The sequence below is a fragment of the Balaenoptera ricei genome, chromosome X, assembly GCF_028023285.1.
Source record: "Balaenoptera ricei isolate mBalRic1 chromosome X, mBalRic1.hap2, whole genome shotgun sequence".
Taxonomy (NCBI): domain Eukaryota; kingdom Metazoa; phylum Chordata; class Mammalia; order Artiodactyla; family Balaenopteridae; genus Balaenoptera; species Balaenoptera ricei.
In genome coordinates, this window is record NC_082660.1 from 13,740,925 (window position 1) to 13,758,308 (window position 17,384).

A 17,384-nucleotide genomic window follows, 5' to 3' on the forward strand; every position below is an offset into this window, starting at 1 on the left:
CCTCCACATGAACTGGAGAGATGTGAAGCCAAATTCAAGGTCAAGGGTGTCAGCAGCAGCCATGTGATTGATACAGAGTCAGAATACAAGTCAGCTACAGCTCTGTTCCTGGTACGCATCATCTAGAAGGCAGGTGAAGCTGCTTTAAAGCAGGCCAGAAAGTCAGACTTGCTGTAGAACCTAAATATTCTGCAAAGTTCCAGAGCCTTCTATCTCACCTTGTGGATCAAGCAGAGAAATGGCACAATAAAATAAATTTTACTCACTCTCTCCTGGTACTTCCAGACTCAGAAAGACTCTACCTTCACTCTTAGAAAAAAACCTATTTCTCCTTTTATGTGCATAAGAGACGCCCCCTCTTAGATATCTGTCCTGTATGCCAGTATCTCTACTGATTTAATAAGCAACCATAAGACTAATCATGCATGCCAAAGGAGGGTCACGATGGCCCACGAAGGGGAGCAGAATTTGCCCCCCACACACAAAATATGTCTCTTTGGCATAAAGATTATCCTGGGCTGATTATTTTTAAGAAACAGGAGACATAGGAGAAGCTCTAAAACAGAACAGAAGTTACCCTTTTGTTAGAGACATTTGCATTTATAAGGGAAACCTCCATTTGTAAGGGTGTCTCCCTCTCTGTACCAGGAAGAGAAGGGTGACTCTAAATCTCTAGAAACTCTTCTCAATGGAGAAGGCAGGGACTTAAATCCGCATAACAAACTCACCCTTGTTTACTGTGCTTTGCCTTGAAAACCTCCCATAAATGCCTCCACCTCCAACATCTTTTCTCTGTAGCTGGAGACGGTACTTAAGATGGTGGCTTGGGCCATTTCTGGGAGTTACTCAGTTTTCCTGGGTATACAGGAGGTATCCATGTTATTAAGCTTCTGTTTGTTTTTCCCGTTATTCCTTTATTACAGGGGGCCTCAGCCAAGAATCTAGAAGAGTAGAGGGAAAATGATTTTTTCTCCCCAACACCCATGAAACAGATTTTAGCTGCAAATATACCCTTTAGGAGGCTCCTGGTTTCCAAACTATTTACTTTCTTAGCAAGAAGGGCCAGAATGGCCATTACCCACTGTAAGTCATTGTTATTTGCTCAAGTTTAAGTGATTCCCCAGGCTTCCTGGTGTCTGCTGCCTGGTGATTCTATTACCTTAGTCTTTTCCTTCAATAAGACTTCTCCCCATCCTCATAAATGGTGGCTCTTAAGGCTATTTTTCTCCAACAAACTGATTGCAGGACATAAAGATGTTCAGTAGCAATTAGGTTTTATTGTTCTCATCTCACTTATGAGTATAGAAACTATCAAAATGTAAAACGCACAATTCCTCTGACTTCGCAATTCCCCTTTTACGAATTCATCCCATAGAAGTGTGTGTGTGTCGCTATGAGAACATATGTACAGATACTAATTTGCAGCATGATTTAAAGCAGCAAATAATGGACACAACCTAAATATTCACCAATATGAGACTGTTTAAATAAAGAATGATGTGTAGAGCAAGGCAAGCCATGTAGAAGATCCCTGTGCACTGATGTGGAGTGATGAGTACAAAAAGCAAGGAGGGGACTTCCCTGGTGGCGCAGTGGTTAAGAATCCGCCTGCCAATGCAGGGGACACGGGTTTGAGCCCTGGTCCAGGAAGATCCCACATGCCGAGGAGCAACTAAGCCCATGCGCCACAACTACTGAGCCTGCGCTCTAGAGCCCGCAAGCCACAACTACTGAGCCCGCACGCCACAACTACTGAGCCCGCGCGCCTAGAGCCTGTGCTCCGCAACAAGAGAAGCCACCGCAATGAGAAGCCCACACACCACAACGAAGAGTAGTCCCTGCTCACCGCAACTAGAGAAAGCCCGCGTGCAGCAACAAAGACCCACCATAGCCAAAAATAAATAAATAAAATAAAGAAATTTATTTAAAAAAAAAAAAAAAGCAAGGGGAATGATGTCTCAAGCATGGTAGCATATGTATTTTTTTAAGGGAACATATGTCCATATATGTTTGCAGTAGGCATTTGTACACATACACACACACACAATCTTTGGAAGAATAACAAAAGAAATGGATGAAGGTAGTCACCTCTGGGTAAGGGAACTGAGGTGAGGTAGGGGCACATGAGAGGCAGTTTTATACCTTTTCTGTAGGGCTTAACTTTTTTATCCTGTGTATATATGTCTTAAAAATATGCAAACACACACACACACACACAAAGAGTAAAGGATAGTCATCAAGGAATTAACCTTGCCAAAGCTATCTAACAGTGGCACCTACTGGTAAAATCACTTTCTATCCCAAAGTATTCTCTAAAAGAAAACCCAAGGTTCGCCTGGCACAGCCATTTCAGCCATTAGTCAGGACGTATGTTTCTGTTAAAGCCTTATAAGGAACTCTTCACTTGTATTAAGTCTTCTGAGCATAAGACTTAAAAGTGTCATCTGGCTGGGAAGTTACAATTCATTATAGTCTGAATTGCAAGCTATAAAAATGAGTGAAGTGGACTTCCTTGGTGGCGCAGTGGTTAAGAATCCGCCTGGCAATGCAGGGGACACGGGGTTCGAGCCCTGGTCCAGGAAGATCTCACAGGCCCCGGAGTAACTAAGCCCGTGTGCCCCAACTACTGAGCCTGCGCTCTAGAGCCTGCGAGCCACAACTACTGAGCCCATGGGCCACAACTACTGAAGCCCGTGTGCCTAGAGCCCGTGCTCCGCAACAAGAGAAGCCACTGCAATGAGCAGCCCGCGCACCACAACCAAGAGTAGCCCCCGCTCACCGCAACTAGAGAAAAGCCCGCACACAGCAACGAAGACCCAACACAGCCAAAAATAAATTTAAAAATTTATTAAAAAAAAAAAATGAGTGAAGAATATCTCTATATCCTTCCACGGAGTGATCTCCACTCCAGCATATAGAGTTAAGTGAAAAAAGCAAGGCAGAAAAAATGGGCAGAGTATGCTGTCATTTATCTAAGAAGGGGAGGGGGTTACAAGTAGACATACAGGTTTACTTATATTTTAAAAATGGAAAGAAAACCCATTAAAAAAAAAGAATTAATGGTTGCCATAGGGAAGGAAGGGACTATGCTGGAGGGGAGAGAACAGAACTAGATTTCTCTGAATCAGTGTTTCTCAACGGGGGCTATTCCACCTGTGTCCCCAGGGGATGTTTGGCAATGTCTGGAGGTATTTTTAGTGTCACAACTGGGGTTTGGGAGAAGTGTACTACTGACATCTAGTGGGTAGAGGCCAAGGACGCTGCTGAACATCCTGCAATGAACAGGACAATCATCTGGCCCCAAATGTCAGTAGTACAAATTATATATCTAATAAGGAACTTGTATCTAGATTATATAAAAAACTCTTACAACTTAATAATAAAATGACAAATAACCCAATTTAAAAGTGGGCAAAGTATCTGAATAGACAGTTCTCCAAAGATGATATACAAGTGGCCAATACGCATACGAGAAGATGTTCGACATCCTCAGACATCAAGGAAATGTGAATCAAAGCCACAGTGAGCCACAACTTCACACCCACTAGAATGGCTATACGGTTGACCCTTGAACAATGCAGGGCTTAGGGGCACTGACCCCCAAGCAGTCAAAAATTAGAATATAACTTTACACTTGGCCCTCTGTATCTGCAGTCCCACACCCGTGAATTCAACCTACTGGATCATGTAGTAGTGTAGTATGTATTTATTGAAAATAAAAAAAAAAAACCAACGTATATGTGGACCCATGCAGTTCAAATCCGTGTTGTTCAAGAGTCAACTGTAATCAAAAAGACAATAACAAGTGTTGAGGATACGAAGAAATCGGAACCCTCACACACTGCTGGTGGGAATGTAAAATGCTGCAGCCACTTTGGAAAACAGTCTGGCAGTTCCTCAAAAAATTAAACATACAGTCACCATATGACCCACAATTCCACTCCTAGGTATAGACCCAAGTGAAACAAAAACATATGTCCATACAAAAACTTGTACACAAATATTCATAGCAGCATTATTTGTAGTAGCCAAAAAGTGGAAACAGCAAATGTCCATCAGAGGATGAATGGATAAGAAACAAAGTACTGATACATGCTACAACACAGACAGATCTTGACAATGTTATGTTAAATGAAAGAAGCCAGTCACAAAAGGCCACATACTGTATGATTCCATTTACAATTGACTAACACAGGTTTGAACTGAGCAGGTCCACTTAGACATGCTTTCTTTCCATAGTAAATAGTACTACATGGTCCATGGCTGGTTGAAGCCGTAGATGCGGAACCACAGATACAGAGGAACACATATACGGAGAGGCGACTAGGAGTTATAGGCAGATTTTTGACTGCATGGAGGGTCAGCCCCTGACCCTTGCATTATTCAAAGGTCAACTGTATATGAAATGGCCAGAATAGGCAAATATATAGAGACAGAAAACAGATTAATGGTTGCCTAGAGCTAGAAGGATAGGCGGCTTGGGGATGTCAGCTAAAGGGTGTGGAATTTCTTTTCGGAGTTATCAAGATGGTCCAAAATTGATGGTGGTGGTGGTTGCAGAGATCTGTGAATGTGCTAAGTCACTGCATTATACACTTTCGATGGCTAAATTTTATGGTATGTGAATTATATCTCAATAAACTGTTAATAAAAAACCAATCACAATGGTGAGGTGTATACTCTGATAGAGGTGGTACAAGGTACAGAAGGCAGAGGCCAGGAAACAAAGGAGGTCAGAAATGGCTTCCCAGGATGAATAGGAAGTTGTCAGTAATCAGGTTTGGTTTATTTTTGTAATTAAATTTTTCATCGGTTTTATTGAGATTCCAGGGGTAAGGAGGTTGCAGGACGGGGACATCTCAGGCGTAGGGAATCTCAGGATACACCTAAAAAACTCATTCAGATTGTCCAACTATAAAACCCCAAGTGCAGGAGAGACGGAGATGCCATGGGATAAGTTAGCAGAGCAGCAGGTGACAGAGCACAATGGCCTTCGCTCCCAGCCAAAATCTTGGACTGAACGTTTTACAGGAAAAGGAATCGGTGAAAGATGAGGAGCAGCAGAAGAACAGACGGGGATGGGTCTAGAGACAGGACAGCCTGTGTGTTCACATCAGCTGTGATCAACTGTCGTCACAGTCAACTCAACCCTTTCCTAAACGTTCAGCTTGAAAACTACTGCAAAGAGAAACCAATCTAGGACTGTGTCTTCCTTCAAGGCACAACTGACAAGGTGGACGACTGAGAACAAAGTGGTTTGATATAAACTAATAACAATAAGAGTAATAAGAATAAGAAAAATCATATATAATTAAAATGTCCTGATGTCAGAATGAAGAAAATAATAAGAATAACCCCTCATGAGTTTATGCCAGAGCCAGAAACAAAACAATGACCCAACCCAGAAAGTTAAGCCACTTACCACAGGAACATGGGCATTTGGCTCAAATTCTGTGGAATCAGCATCTGAAGATAAAGAAATGAGTTCAGTAACTCACCAATAGTACTGAAAAATACTTCAAGTAATAAGAATGCTTTTTACTAAGAGGTTATTAGACAATCTCAGACTTACCTTTCAAGTTAAGGCAGTTTCTCGCAAATTCTATCACTGCCAGTTGCATCCCAAGGCAAACTCCTATTTTAAAAAGCACATATATAAAGCAAATGAACGTTATTTTGTACTGCTTCGTATTTTCTGTTCATTTATTTGCTGTCTATCTCCTCCATCTAGAATGTAGGCTCCAAAAAAGCAAGTTTGCTGCTGTAGCCTCTGCCCTCAGAACACGTGTGGCAGGGGCAGGGAAGGGGTTGGACGACCCAAACTCGAGGAGGAATAAATGCGAGGTCAGAAAAGGGCAGGAAAGGAGAAGGCAAGGTCCAAAAGGCAAATCTGCCTCCCTGCAAATGTGTCTCTAGATCGAGGCACACTTGTGGGCTGCAGGGCTGCCCCAAAGCGCCCGACTCCTTCAGAGAATGTCTAACAACACCCCAATTCAAGAGGGAGTCTCCGTGGGCTGGGACTTCACACCCCCTCTTCTCAAGGTAGATTCACGACCTTAAATGCGGGCTCTGCTTGTGGGCAGCCCCCGGCTGGCCAGCAGGCTGGGATCCAAGGAGCACCTACAGGTGGGCAGGGGAGCGGGAGGTCTGTGCCCAGCTGCTGAGCCCAGAACAGCCCTAAACCTCACTGCAGGGAAACAGCAGCAGCTGGGGGAGCTGGTACCTCCACCGCAGGCTGGAGCGCGACGGAGAGGCCAAATGGAACTGAACGGAGAGCTCAGTAAGGAGAAAAGGGGACCTGCGTAGGCCCAGGCCTGTTGCCACAGGGATGTGCCCCTCGCTGATCTCCACATTCACTGCGGCCCACCGATTCTCTCCAATAAACAAATGCCAAGGAACATTCCAGATGCTTTTATAGATATATTCAAGGTACACAGGGGCTCAAAGGAGAGAGCAGTCAATATACCGGGCACGCCAGAACAAAAGTCAATAAGCGTGAAACAGCTGAGTGCTTTGGGGGCACTTTAGAAAGTTTCATAAGGCTAGGACATAAAGAGACAGTGTGTTAAAGAGAAATTTAAAGAGCTGCAAACTATTCTACACAGTGAAAATTATCTGAAGAATGCTAACCACGTTCAGACAGAAACTAAACAAGATTACTTCAAAAGAAAACAGTGGCCCAGATGAGCTTAGATGGATAAAACAAAGCAAGGTATCAAGGTAACTACTCCTGGCTTCTCTTTTGAAAATGGATCCCAAGTGGAGAGCGTCTAGGAAGCTAATCAAAGAACAGGCAAGGGGGAAAATGAACAGTCTGATGATATTAAGTAAAGAGTACCAAAGCCGGTCCAGTCAGTTCATAAACCCACCAGCCCATGCAAGCACAGCATGAAACATGGCCTCTCCCCACTCCCTCTTCCGCCTGAATCCCCAGCTGCAGGGCTGCCTTTATCCCATCAGTGTTCCATTTCATCTGGTTCCATTGCTCCAGAAGCCATGCTTTGCAATTTGAACAAAAGCATTGAAAAGACCCAGCTCTACTAAATCTTAACAGAGCTGCCCCTGTAATGTTGGATGGTCTTTCTGTATTATCTTTTCTAGAAGGAGCATATAAATTTCAAGTTAAGCTTTTTTTTCTGATGAGAAATAACATTGTGGCATTCTGTTGAGATGTTTGCTCGAAGTGGTGAAAGGTGGAATCGGAGAAGGGCAGGTATGAACAGAGGTTCCTCCCAGCCTCTTGCTACACAACCAGAACAGTGGTAAGTTCTCCTGGGCTGGCAAATGTTTTTGGCCAAGGGCCAGAGAGTAGAGATTTTAGGCCTTGCAGGCTGTAGGGTCTCAAACTCTGCCACTGTATCGCGAAAACAGCCACAGACAATATGTAAACCAATTGGTGTGGCTGTGTTCCAATAAAGCTTTATTTACAAAAACGCTGCAAGCCAGGTAAGGCTTGCAGAATATAGTTTCCAGACCCTGTAGCAAACTATTTGGCACCTGAATATTCAAATTCAAGATCACACTTTTCACATTAACAAACTCTATTACGTGTTACCCTACTAGGTGTCAAAAATCTAAAAAACTCATAGTTAGGATTCATAAACATCAGTTTTACCCAGAAAAGGAATCTTCCTTGACCGTGCCCAAGAAATCGCCTGGAGTTTTCCCAACGTTCCTCTGATTCCGAAGCCTCCTGGCACAAGAACACCACTGCAAGCAACACAAGAGGAGGGGAAATTTGACATTATTTTTATTTGTAAACTCTTGTTTTCAGCCATTCATGCTTATTGATCCCAAATCCGACACTTGGCACAGCTGCTAGAGAATACGCTTGGAGTCTATTTTCAGAACTGATTACATGATTTCACATCCTGAACTTTCTTCTTGAAATCCTCCCAATGTTATAAAGAAGTTGCAACAATTTCTCACAACTGACCTTGATATATATTTTCTCATAGGTCTTTGCAGCACGTGAGCATAGTGACTGAGAAGCTCAATTCAATTAAAAATGCCACTGAAAGAATTATCTGAATAAAAATAGGTTAAGGTTCTTTTAAAAGTACTTTTATACAAATGTTAAGACCTCTGGGGCTTCCCTGGTGGCACAGTGGTTAAGAATCCTCCTGCCAATGCAGGGGACACGGGTTTGATCCCTGGTCTGGGAAGATCCCACATGCCGTGGAGCAACTAAGCCCATGCGCCACAACTACTGTTGTGTGCCCGTGTGCCTAGAGCCCGTGCTCCGCAACAAGAGATGCCACCGCAATGAGAAGCCCGCGCACGACAACGAAGAGTAGCCCCTGCTCACCGTACCTAGAGAAAGCCCACGCGCAGCAACAAAGCCCCAACACAGCCAAAAATAAATAAATAAATAAATTTTTTAAAAAAACAAAAACACAAGAGTTCAAGAGAAAAACCCAAGGGCCATGCTACCCTCACAACACAATGCCACCCCCAAAAGTTTTATTGCTTACTTACAAAATAAAACCTAGAATCAAAGGATGTGGAAAAGAAAATAAAACCAAGAGAGGAGGGAGGATTGTCATTCTTGCACTTTAACTTTGTATATGTAAGGTCCACCTCTGCATCTTTCAGTAGCATCAGCTCACTTTCCCGCCAATACGGTATCGTCATCCTCCCCAGAATGAAACCATCTCCACTGCACGTGCCCCTAACATTGACATGGCACGTTTCAAAGTAAATGCAGCGTGAATGCAGCACAACCATCCAGAATCACCACAAGTACTCCAAACTACACTTCAAAATGCACAAAAATTAGTAATTGGGGTAAATCGAATCATGGAAAAAATCACAATGGCGTTCTCCTAACTGGAGTGGATGGTCCTTGGTACTTACTCAGCTTTGCAGAGTTTCTGCCAAGCTTCGTGGAATTTCACAGGGTCCTCAGTTTCGGTAGTCTGCTCCAGATCAATGGAGTCTATGTACTAAAAACATGCAACAAGTTAAAGGAACATTTCAGGAAAATAAAAACTGGAAAATACTAGAGCCATCTAATACACAATTATTCGATGACTACTTATTATGCAAACACTGTACTGGTCACTTAGCATAGAAAAGCACCATCTCTGTCTTGTGGCTCTTACAATCTTTCAGGCAGGTTATGAAACCAAATAAACAGGCATCCACATCACAGGGAGGTAATGGCTACGATGGGCAAAGAAGAGAACGCTGCGGAAGGAACCAGGAGCCGCAGCTGATACGTATGTGGACTGGAGAGAAGAAAGGCAAGAGCGCCTTCGGGGAAGCCCTCTGGGAAGGGGATGTCCAAGAAGCTAAGCCCTCGAGGATGAGTGGACGCGAGCCGAGCGCGTGTGTGCAGTTGGGGGGCAAGTGGGAAGGGGTGCGGGGGGTGGGGGAGGGCTGTGAAGGAACAGCTTCAAAAACCAGAAAGACAAAAAACAAAAAACAGAAAGTGGTGACCACTCTGGGGACCTCAAAAGAAGCTCCATCCCGTGAGAGAAGTTTATACTTGAAGCCACTGAAAGATCTGAAGGAACAGAGAGCGATCTTAGAAAAATCACTCTGGCTCAGTGAAGGAAAGGGAAGGAAAACTGAAAACCAGTCGGGAAATTACTGCAAAAGCCAGGCGAGATAAACACAGCACAAGCCCATGATTCAAACAGTACTTAGTAGAAGCCACCATCAATGAATTCTACTACATGAAAAACATGTACAACAATTCCTATGTACATAACAGTCCCTATATGTCTCTATTATTTTCGAATTTCTGTTGTAAAAATTACTATCTGAACATATCTTAAGATACAAAATTTTACTTTATAAAATTAGTATTATAACAGATTTTCTATTGTTTTCTTTTTTCTATGAGGGTCTGGCGGACTAGGAAGGGAGAGGAAGAACAGGGAGGGAACTGTTCCCTGGAAAGTCAAAAATAAACAGTGACTAGAGAAGGAAGCTACAGAGAGGTGAGAGAAAACCGGATAGGTCCTAAGCTGGAAGTTACTAAGTTTCTTGAACATATAAGTGTATCTTTTGGCTCATTATATTAAGGTTTTACCATTTAAATCAAGATAATAAGGCCTCCCTAAACTGTGATATACCCAGAGAGAATAACATTAAATATAAACATTTATATAGGGAGAGAAAACTCTAGAAAGATATGCATCAAACTGGGAACGACAGGTACAACAAGAGAAGTGGGATTTCACGGAGGAAGAACCTTCCACTTTCTGCATTTTACATTATGCTTTGCTTAAATTTTCTACACTGAGCATATACTACTTCTATATCTAACAAAGAATATACTCAAGCTATATATAACTCCACCTCTGCTATCCCATAATACTGTTTAAAAAACAAACAATCACTGTTTGCCAGATATCAGTCCTGCAAGTTAGAAAGGGAAATATATATAAATATGGCATTTTAAAAATCTGGGTTCAATTCCCACGCTAAACGGGAAATAAAGTTCTATTATTTTCTCATTAGACAAACACAAAATACTTAAATGAGCATGAAGTATATATGTCCCTGAATGTGCAAAGCCTAATTTCAAAAACTGTGCCTTAAACCTGTATGCAGAAAAAAGTTAACAGACTGAAATCCTTGGAAATGCCTGCTTACAAGTTTGGGCCTTGTCTGGCATCTGGAACTTGGATCTGGGGAGGGTTCCCACCATTCCCAAGAACCAGTAAGAGTGGCTCAGTGTGCCTACAGTGTTTGAAGAAACAACATGATTTAAGCTGAACACCTGCCTTCCTCCTGGGAGTCTGGAATTTTGACACTCAGGAGGCAGAGAGCATCTGTGTGACCAGCTCCCAGTAAAAACCCCGGGCGCTGAGTCTCTAATGAGCTTCCCTGGTAGACAGCACTTCACCTGTGCTGTTACAGCTCGCTGCTGGGGGATTTAAGCACGTCCTCTGTGACTCCACTGGAGGAGGGCTGTTGGAAGCTTACACCTGGTTTCCCCAGACTTCATCCCACGTGCCTTTTCCTTTGCTGATTTGGCTCTGCATCCTATCACTAAAATAAGTCATAATCGTGAGTACAGCTGTATGCTGAGTCCTCTGTGTCCTCCTGGTGAATCATTAACCCTGGAGGTGGACTTGGGGATCCTTGAACACAACCTGCCTCTCTGCAACACGAGATTTCACGATGAATGCCTGAAATATGCAGAAGACCAGGGAGGGGCTCACCATCAGATTCAACTTGCGGTTGATGGCCAACGCTGAGTGTTCCAGGGCTTTGAACACAGAGGCATAGCAGTCCCTGAGCTTGGTGTATTTGCCAACCAGGGCTATGGAACACGTTTTCTGTAACCTTTCATACCTGGGAAGGAAAACAAGCTTAAAGGTTATATGCATGTAACATCACATCACAAGCATAATGACAGCCACTGTTCTTATCCCAAGGCACTTTTTAAAACCTGAGGAGCAGACGTGCCTCGAACTTGATGTACTTGACTCAGATTCCCCACCCCACCCCCAAAGAATAACAATCTGTACCCCAAGAGATTTGAAAATCATGAGAAAGCCCAACATTGGCTTACATAAGCAGGCAAAGATATAAATCTGAGGAGAGTATATCAGAGAAAAAGTTAAAAGCATTAAAAATAAAAAATAAAAAAGCTCTCCCCAGGCTTCCCTGGTGGCAGTGGTTAAGAATCCGCCTGCCAATGCAGGGAACACAGGTTCGAGCCCTGGTCTGGGAAGATCCCACATGCCGTGGAGCAACAAAGCCCGTGTGCTACAACTGAGCCTGTGCTCTAGAGCCCGTGAGCCATAACTACTGAGCCCACGTGCCACAACCACTGAAGCCCACGCGCCTAGAGCCCGTGCTCCGCAACAAGAGAAGCCATCACAATGAGAAGCCCATGCACGGCAACGAAGAGTAGCCCCCACTCGCCGCAACTAGAGAAAGCCTGTGCACAGCAACAAAGACCCAATGCAACCAAAAATAAATAATAAATATTTTAAAAAAAAGCTCGCCCCATCTCATAAACATGAGCTGTCCTGAAATTCATTTATAACGTGACACTGTATAAGAAAATGCATTCTCAGTGTCAATAGGAAACACTCCAATACTAACTTTGTAAGGTGATATAAGAAAATGCATTCAAAGTGTCTACATTAAAAATTGTTACATTCCCAGCTGGCCCACAAAAGCCAGGTTATTTATGGCATTCCTGAAGAATGGTGCTGAGAGAACTATTTAAAATACTATAAGCCACTTAGATCATTTTTATGAGAAAATTCCATTCTACATGAGACACTCAATCACATTTTACCATTAGAGATATAATCTTTACCGTTGCTTTCGTCAGGAGATCTGTTCAAGGAACATGAAAAATGCCTGGTCTGGTACTAAGTATGCGGGAATGTCACTTGGGGCTGAAGATCTTTTAGGGCTTTGAAGCAAACTGTTCCCCAAACAGCTTAGAACAAAAATGTTACCGGGATGAGGACTATTCCTCCTTCATATCAACATCTGCAAAGAGTGAAAGAGAAGCCTGATGGAAACAGGCTGGGAGGTGAAAAAGGCACAAGGAGCTAAGAAGTCAAAACTGACAGCAGAGGTGGCTTTCTAGGAAGGTGACTGAAGAACGTGAGAGAAAGATGGTAAACCTTTAACTTACCAGTTAATTTTATGTCGCTGTGGAGACTGCCTGCCTGCCTGACCGTGCTTCGCCCCAGCTCTACGGAAAGGACTCAGGTAACAAAGCAAGTTGGTATCAAGCCAAGATTCCAAGACGATGTGGGGTCGGGGGGCGCATCCTGTCCCTCCTTGCACCCACTCCTCCTTCCACTCACTCGTTGCTGGTCTTCCCGGGGCGGGGTGGTCGGGGGGAACGGGGGAGGCCACTGGGTCAGTCCAGCCGCCGTCCAGGGAGGTATGCTGAGCCCACGCCCCCGTGCTCTCTTTCCCTCTTGGCCCTGCAGGCTGGGCTCATGGAGCACTGCCCGGACCAGCCAAGCACCTCCCTCCCCTCGTGCTCTCCACTCAGCCATCAGCTGGGCGTGACGCAGCAGCTGACACTGCAGTCAGCTGGTTGGCTTTGTAAGCCCATCCCCCAGCAGGAAGGTTCCCGGGGAGGCAGGGTTGTCCCCACCTCAAGACCCAGGCAAGTTCTTCCACCCAGCTCAACCAGGGACCCCTGGCCTATGGGCAGCACTGGACCTCCACGATCAACGCCGTCCCTTTGACCTCTGTGTGCCTCCTTGTATCTCTCTACAGGCTGTACTGAGGGGACAGGGCCTAAAGAATGGACACTTCACACTGCCATGACCAATGAACCAACATCATGGCCAACATGATGCAGAGGGACTGATGCTCAATATCCCCTTTGCTTGAATCCTGAACTGAATAGTGGCCCCAAAAAACATATGTCCCCCAGAACCTATGAATGTGCCCACATCTGGAAAACAGGGTCTTTGCAGATGCAATTAAGTTAAGGATCTCCAGTTGAGATCATCCTGGATTAGAATGGACCCTAACTGCAAAGACAAGCATCCTTATAAAAGAGAAAGGAAGAAGACACAAAGGAGAAGGACATGCGACAAGAGAGGCAGAGACTGGAGTGATGCGCCCACAAGCCAAGGAACACCAAGGAAGCTAGCCCCCAGAAGCCAGGAGAAACGCATGGAACAGATTCTCCCTCAGAGTTCCAGAAGGAACCAACCCTGCTGACACCTTGATTCAGGACTTCTAACCTCCACAACTGTGACAGAACAAATTTCTATTGGTTTAAGCCACCCATTTTGTGGTAACTTATTACAGCAGACACAGGAAACTAATACAAAAACCAAACACTGGCTTTAAAAAGCACAGAGGCATAGAGTAAAATTTAGAACTATTACCAACACAAAGAGTTAAAATATTAAAGTTTCTAGTGCTTAAAGAGGATCAGCCCCAAGCTACTCAGAAAATTCCTACAAAGTGACTGATTCCTTAAGCATTCTGGAGGACAGGGGCTTAGTTGTGTCACCAGTCATGGGAGCACCTACGTTCCAAAAATGCACTTTGTTCGTGATTCTTCTTGCCCCAGAAGTTCTAAAACGCTTTTAAAATTTTAAAGTGAAAGGGCAAAAGAACTTTCAATCTACTAGTCATCTACCAAAGGTCGGGATTTTGTCATCATCAAATCACTTAAATTATTGTTACCGACATCAGTAACCAACAGTGCCTGATGTGATGTTAAGGCCTGGTGTATTTTCTCTCATAAGTGCCACAACGTGGTACTAGTATACCCCCATTATATATGGATGGGAGGATAAGCCCAGAGAGGTTAAGTAATCTGCCCAAACTCAAACAGCTAGTGAAAGGAGAAGCTGGGGTCTGAATCTATGGGGCCTGACACCAGAGCTTACGTTTTTTCATTGAGATATAACTGACATACAACATTACATTAGTTCCAGATGTACAACCTAATGATTCAATATATTTATATATTACGAAATGATGACCACAATATTCTAGTTAACATCTATCACTGCACATAGTTACACATTTTTTTGTGTGATGAGAACTTTTAAGATCTACTCCTTAGCAACACCAGAGCCTTCATTTGTAACGACTGCGCCTATTGCCTCTACTTCAGCTGCAGGAGAAGTCAAGCAGCCAGGACTTTATGGAGTCACGCCTCATCAACAGTTAGTAAAAGAAAACAGGTGATGGGGATTTAATCTGTATACGACATCAAATTAGACAAACCTTGCTGAAATTAATATGATTGTCTTAAAGCTAAAACCTATCAGAGGTTTTTAATGCCGATACTGATAGTTAATAACTGCAGGATAGAACAACAATGCCATAGCCAAAACTTCCCATTCAGAAGGATTTTCTTTAAGAAATGTTAGCCAAATCTTAAAAATAAGCAAAACAAAACAAAACAAAGCCTGTAGCATTTTAAACTGTTTAAAATATTCAGAAACTAAATAACAAACTAATAAATAAATGCTTCCAAAGGTTTTTTAAAATTCTGGAATCCAAATGCCTTCAACTCACTTTGCTTTAGTAGAGCAAAATCAAAGGCCCCAGAAATCTTCAGAGCACAGCAAAACACCCTAACAATATGCTAGAGCTTTAGCTATTTCCAGAACCAAACATACCCATGTGGAAAGTGGAATGCTACAGTTACCTTTTAAGGTACACCTCAATGCTACCCCCAAACCCAAGAATTATGAAAAATTACATTAGTAATTCCTTTCACAGTACCTGTCAGCCATATTTCTCCACTTGAAAAGCAAATTACTTGCAGAATCCCCAACAGGCAGATCCAATCTCTCTTTGAAATATTTAACGATGCCTTGTTCCTCCAAAAGCACAGGTACTCGGTAGGTGGAAGAAACATCGTGGATACATATAACCTGATTAATGATGATAAAACACCATATTTAATGGAACAACTCAAGTATGCCACAAAAATGAACGTAAGAATGAGCCAAAACTCAAGAGAGATGGCAGTTTATTTATACTGACAGAAGAAAACCAAGAACACAGCAACCTAAACAGGAGTCAGAATTAACACAAGGTTAGTTGGATCTAATTACAAAACACTGAAGTCATTATTCTACATCTGGAACCATGGATACTATGGTAGAATATATATATATTTTTCCCTATATACACGTTCTTTGTTCCTAGTTCCTGGCACAGGGCTTCAAAAACATTCACAATTTCCTGAGTTATAGGGGTAACTTTGTTAAGTTAATGAGATGACTCAGGGTGGCCCCTAGATGACTTCAGGATGGGAGTTGGTCACCAGAAAAATCAAGCAGGTCATTAGAAGGCTGGAACTTTCAGCCACCTGACCTCCACGGAGGGGACAGGGGCTAGAGACTGAGTTCAATCAGGTGACCGATGATTTACTCAATCACGCCTACGTAATGAAACCCCAATCAAAATGCTGAACATCAGGACTCAGGGGAGCACCCTCGCTGGTGAATTTACAGATGTACCGGGAAGGTGGTGCACCCTGACTCCACAGGGATAAAAGTTCTTGTGCCTGGGACTCTCCTAGACCTTGCCCTATGTCTCTCTTCATCTGGCTGTTCACCTGCACCCTTTACAATTAAACAGTAATCATAAGTATAGCACTTTCCGGAGTTGTGAGTCATTCTAGAGAATTATCAAACTTGAGGTGGTTATGGGAAGCTTCAACTTTGTAGTCAGCCCGGCAGAAGCGTGGGTGGCGTGGGACAATAGAAACCTGCGGCGAGTGTCTGAAGTGCAGGGCAGTCTTATAAAGACCTGCGGAGTCTGGTGCTCACTCCAGGTAGTTAGTGTCTGAGTTGAACTGCAGGAACCCCAGCGGGTGTCAGAGACTTGGTATTGGAACATGAATGCTTTATATGTCAGTATCCAAGACACATGGCCCAAGGCACCATCTTCTAAGCCTAGGTTAAGGCAGTAGCAATGAATACATACACCTTGTCTTCTAAGTGTGGGTATGAAGTTTGTTCACTCATTTGTTGTTGCTGCTGCCTCTGTAGTTGCTTTTGTCTGTGCTCCCTTCATTTGGGTAAATTTAGAAGCACACATTAACACAGTCAAATTAATTACACTTGTCAGGGGAGAAAGGCTCTTTTAAATGCCAGGTGGTGTGGTTGTTTTTCACACCCTAACGAGCTTTCACCACCCTCTCAGGTACATGCAAAGGGCTACTGGCAGGCATTTAAGGATCTGCCACATCCTAAATAAATGCCAAGAAATGTTCTGCCAACTCTATGTGTTCAGTCTTTCCCAATCCACAGCTATCCAACCAAGGGTTCCTAAGCTGTTTGGACATGGACAACTTGATACTTAAGACTACTGTGTCTCACCCATGCATTCCCTGATACAATTCAAAGTGCCAAGATGTCACTGATATGAGGCTCCATCCCAATTATTAATTAAAATTATTGATAAATCTCTGGACAGCCACAACTCCCACAAGTGGAAGGCATGAGGTGTGGAGCTATTTACTCATTTATCCTCCAAGCCAGAGACATTTTTTCAAATATCATGGTAACAGAACATCACAGAGACGCCTGTGACTTTCCATTCCCTCCTCAGCAATCCAGGTGAGAAGAGCTCTAAATGCAAGTTCACCAGGAACTAAGAAAAGGGAGAATTAACTCATATGAGAAAAAGCAATGTGCTGACAGATGTAGAAAACAAACTTATGGTTACTGGGGGGCGGGGGGGGAAGTAGTTGGGGGAGGATATTGGGAGATTGGGATTGACATATACACACTACTGTATATAAAATATAGATAACTAATAAGAACCTACTGTATAGCACAGGGCACTCTACTCCATACTCTCTAATGACCTATATGGGAAAAGAATCTAAAAAAGAGTAGATAGATATATGTATATGTATAGCTGATTCACTTTGCTGTACAGCAGAAGCTAACACAACA

The 17,384-nt window shown here is 43.4% G+C and overlaps 1 protein-coding gene across 10 annotated transcripts in view; it reads right to left on the minus strand.

Moving 5' to 3' along the window:
* The window catches only part of CTPS2 (CTP synthase 2), a 117,862-nt gene that overhangs the window by 74,661 nt on the left and 25,817 nt on the right, over nt 1-17,384 (minus strand). For all 10 annotated transcript variants that reach the window (XM_059910926.1, XM_059910925.1, XM_059910923.1 and 7 more), the window contains 6 exons: nt 15,196-15,347; nt 11,178-11,310; nt 8,857-8,945; nt 7,616-7,710; nt 5,573-5,635; nt 5,423-5,466 (listed from right to left, as the gene is read on the minus strand). In XM_059910926.1, the coding sequence (XP_059766909.1) occupies nt 5,423-5,466; nt 5,573-5,635; nt 7,616-7,710; nt 8,857-8,945; nt 11,178-11,310; nt 15,196-15,347 (576 nt within the window). The remainder of the gene's footprint in view (nt 1-5,422; nt 5,467-5,572; nt 5,636-7,615; nt 7,711-8,856; nt 8,946-11,177; nt 11,311-15,195; nt 15,348-17,384) is intronic.